This window comes from Helobdella robusta (genome assembly GCF_000326865.2).
Source record: "Helobdella robusta unplaced genomic scaffold HELROscaffold_76, whole genome shotgun sequence".
Taxonomy (NCBI): domain Eukaryota; kingdom Metazoa; phylum Annelida; class Clitellata; order Rhynchobdellida; family Glossiphoniidae; genus Helobdella; species Helobdella robusta.
This window is the reverse complement of record NW_008705432.1, coordinates 384,494-387,330: the sequence shown is the minus strand read 5'-3', so window position 1 is coordinate 387,330 and position 2,837 is coordinate 384,494. Positions and strand designations below refer to the sequence as shown.

At 33.0% G+C, this 2,837-nt stretch overlaps 1 protein-coding gene across 1 annotated transcript in view; it reads left to right on the top strand.

Annotated features, from left to right (window-relative positions):
- Window positions 1–662: 662 nt before the first annotated feature.
- HELRODRAFT_181837 (hypothetical protein) overlaps window positions 663–2,837 on the top strand; it is a gene marked incomplete at both ends in the record, with an annotated part of 11,726 nt that continues 9,551 nt past the window's right edge. Inside the window, one exon of the mRNA XM_009031615.1 lies at window positions 663–728. Within this exon, the coding sequence (XP_009029863.1) occupies window positions 663–728 (66 nt within the window). The remainder of the gene's footprint in view (window positions 729–2,837) is intronic.

Genomic DNA, 2,837 nt, shown 5'->3' with positions numbered 1-2,837 from the left:
CCACAAACATACATACATACATACATACATACAAACAAACATACAAACAAACACACAAACGTACATACAAACAAACATACAAACATACATACATCATCATCGTCATTCAGTTATCGAGTCTAATGCATTTAAAATCCCAACTTATTAACAACATTTATTCCCGGGATTATCAAGATGATTGTGGCCGTCATGATGATGATGTTGTTGTGGTGGCTGCTCTGCTGATGATGATCATGTGGGTGATGATGATGATGATGATGATGATGATGTAAGTGATGATGATGATGATGAGGATGATGATGATTAGAATTGTGATTTTGTAATGATGATGACGACGATGGGTTTGTTTGAAGTTGTGGAATAATAAATATTCTTCATCTTTCAAGAAGGTTAACTCGCTCCATGGTTGAAGCATGGAATCCTACAATAAATAGCTAGTTATTATTGTAGAATTCCATGGTTGAAGTCAGCTCTTCGAACTTCTACCTACACACAGCATATCGATTGGTTTGTCGGGTAATTTGAAGTAGAAACCACTGCAAAACTCTAATCAAGATGTGAATGAAAGCACGGAACCATGTTTCCAACGAAGATCCGTTCAAATCTTATCCGACTTTGTTCTTTCATTGAAAGACTGCTATCCATCCATCTATCCTTCCAGAATGAAGGTTGCAGATATGCTGCTGCTGATGATGGTGGTGATGATGATGGTGGTTGTGATGATGATGGTGGTGATGGTGGTGATGATGATGCTGAAGACGCAACTACGCCCTTATCCAGTTAATCCTTTCTTATAAACATGCTAATTTCTTTTCAATAACCCACATACACAGACACACACACACACACATACACAAACACATAAACACACACACACACACACACACACACAAATTCATAAACAAAATTACACGGATATAAAAAAATATTTTGTAAAATTTATAACCGAACGGTTTCAAATATTTTCTCAAATATGAATCGAACAGTTTATCAAATATGTGTCAAACGTTTTGCCAAACTTATTGCCAACTTAATGAGTATATTTCGTCAAATTTGTGTCGGTTATTCTGTTGAATAGTTTGTCGAATATCTTGAATGTCGAATAGATTTTCCGATATCTGTCGAATATTTTGTCAAGTTTGAGCTTACTCTGATTTTTTTTTTAGATTTTACAAAATGGTCGCTAGTTCTTCTAGTGTTATAAGATTCTGCTGCTGTACATTTGGTTTTGTTTTTGGTTGTATGCTTTCTGTTGTATGTTTGTTTGTATTTTATGTCTTCTTTTGTTTTCTTCGTTTTTGTGTCAATCAATCAATCACTCGGCCAATCCTTCATTCATTCATTCGTTTTTTTTATTTGTTAATTCGTTTCGTTCTTTCATTCTTACAATGATCTATCAATTAAATAACTCATCAGTAATTCATTCCTTTATTTGTTCACTCACTCATTCATTCAATCATTAATCCATTCATTCATTGATTCGTGAAATAAATTTCTAAGGTTCTACATGTTTTTAATTAGTGCAAAGCAGTTTATTAAACTTTCATTTATGATAAATTAAAAAGTTAAACTGAAAACCTTAAACCGTAAAAAAATCAATTTTAGTTCATTATTCTAGCCAAGCACTTCAACAGCTTCGCGAGAATTTTCGCGAATTTTTCGGGAGAAATTTTTCGGGAACATTTTTTCGCGAATTTTTCGCTTCGAAGCTTCCAATCGTCTGTTTATTGAACTGTTAAATCAGATGATGTTTGTGGGCATTGTTTGTTCTTTGTTTACGTTGTTTATGTTTTTGTTGTCTATGTTTTTTTGCCATTTGCGTCTGTAGTTCTTTGTTTTTGTAGTCTTTGTTGTTTGTGTTTTTTTTGTTTGTTCAGATTTAATGTATATAACAAAGATAAAAAAAACCCACTAAATATAAGAACTTCATATTAAAATAAATTGAAATATTGAGGAACAACAACAACAACAAACAGACAAAAATATACAAACATGATAAACATACAAAACAATATTTCTCGGACACTCAACAGTTTGAGATACAACTGTAAACATAGTAATAGCATCAACAACAACAACAACAACAACAACAACATCATCATCAACAACAACAACAACAACATCATCATAAAGCATACAAACACAATGACCATTCCAACAAAAACATGATGTGTCGCCATGTTTATTTCATCATAAAGTTATAATAACAATCATCATACCAGAAGTGCAGATAGAGAGAAAGAAAGAGAGAGAGAAAGAAAGAGAGAAAGAGAGAGAGAAAAAGAAAGAGAAAGAAGGAAAGAGAGAGTGAAAGAAAGAGATAAAAGAGAGAGAGAAAGAGAAATCCATGAAATAAAGCACGTGAAAGAATGTAAGAGATAAAATATAAACACATGTACATTGAAGACACAAACATACATACATACAAACAAACGCAAACACATACAAACAAACAAACATTGAAACACATAAACATACAAACAAACAAACATGCAAACAATCTTATATCTGTAACGTGCAAACAATACAATACACACTTCAAGACATCATAAGTTAGATGATAATTTAAAACCTAGGCAGATAGGATTATTTATACAACTAAGCAATTGAGATGCACAACGTTAAGCTTTCTGATGAGAATCTTTTACTTTTTCATTATTACCCCTTTTGTAAAGGTCAGCTTTGATGTGCCGGGGCAAGAGAGCTTCTCACTGAATGCCCTTCCAACAAGTCTTCTCCTCCTTCTTCTTTTTCTTCACTTGTTTGTTCTCTTAGAAAATGCGATTTTCTATTCTTGTCTTGCTTGCCTACGGGGGCTTACGTGGAGTTATTCACGA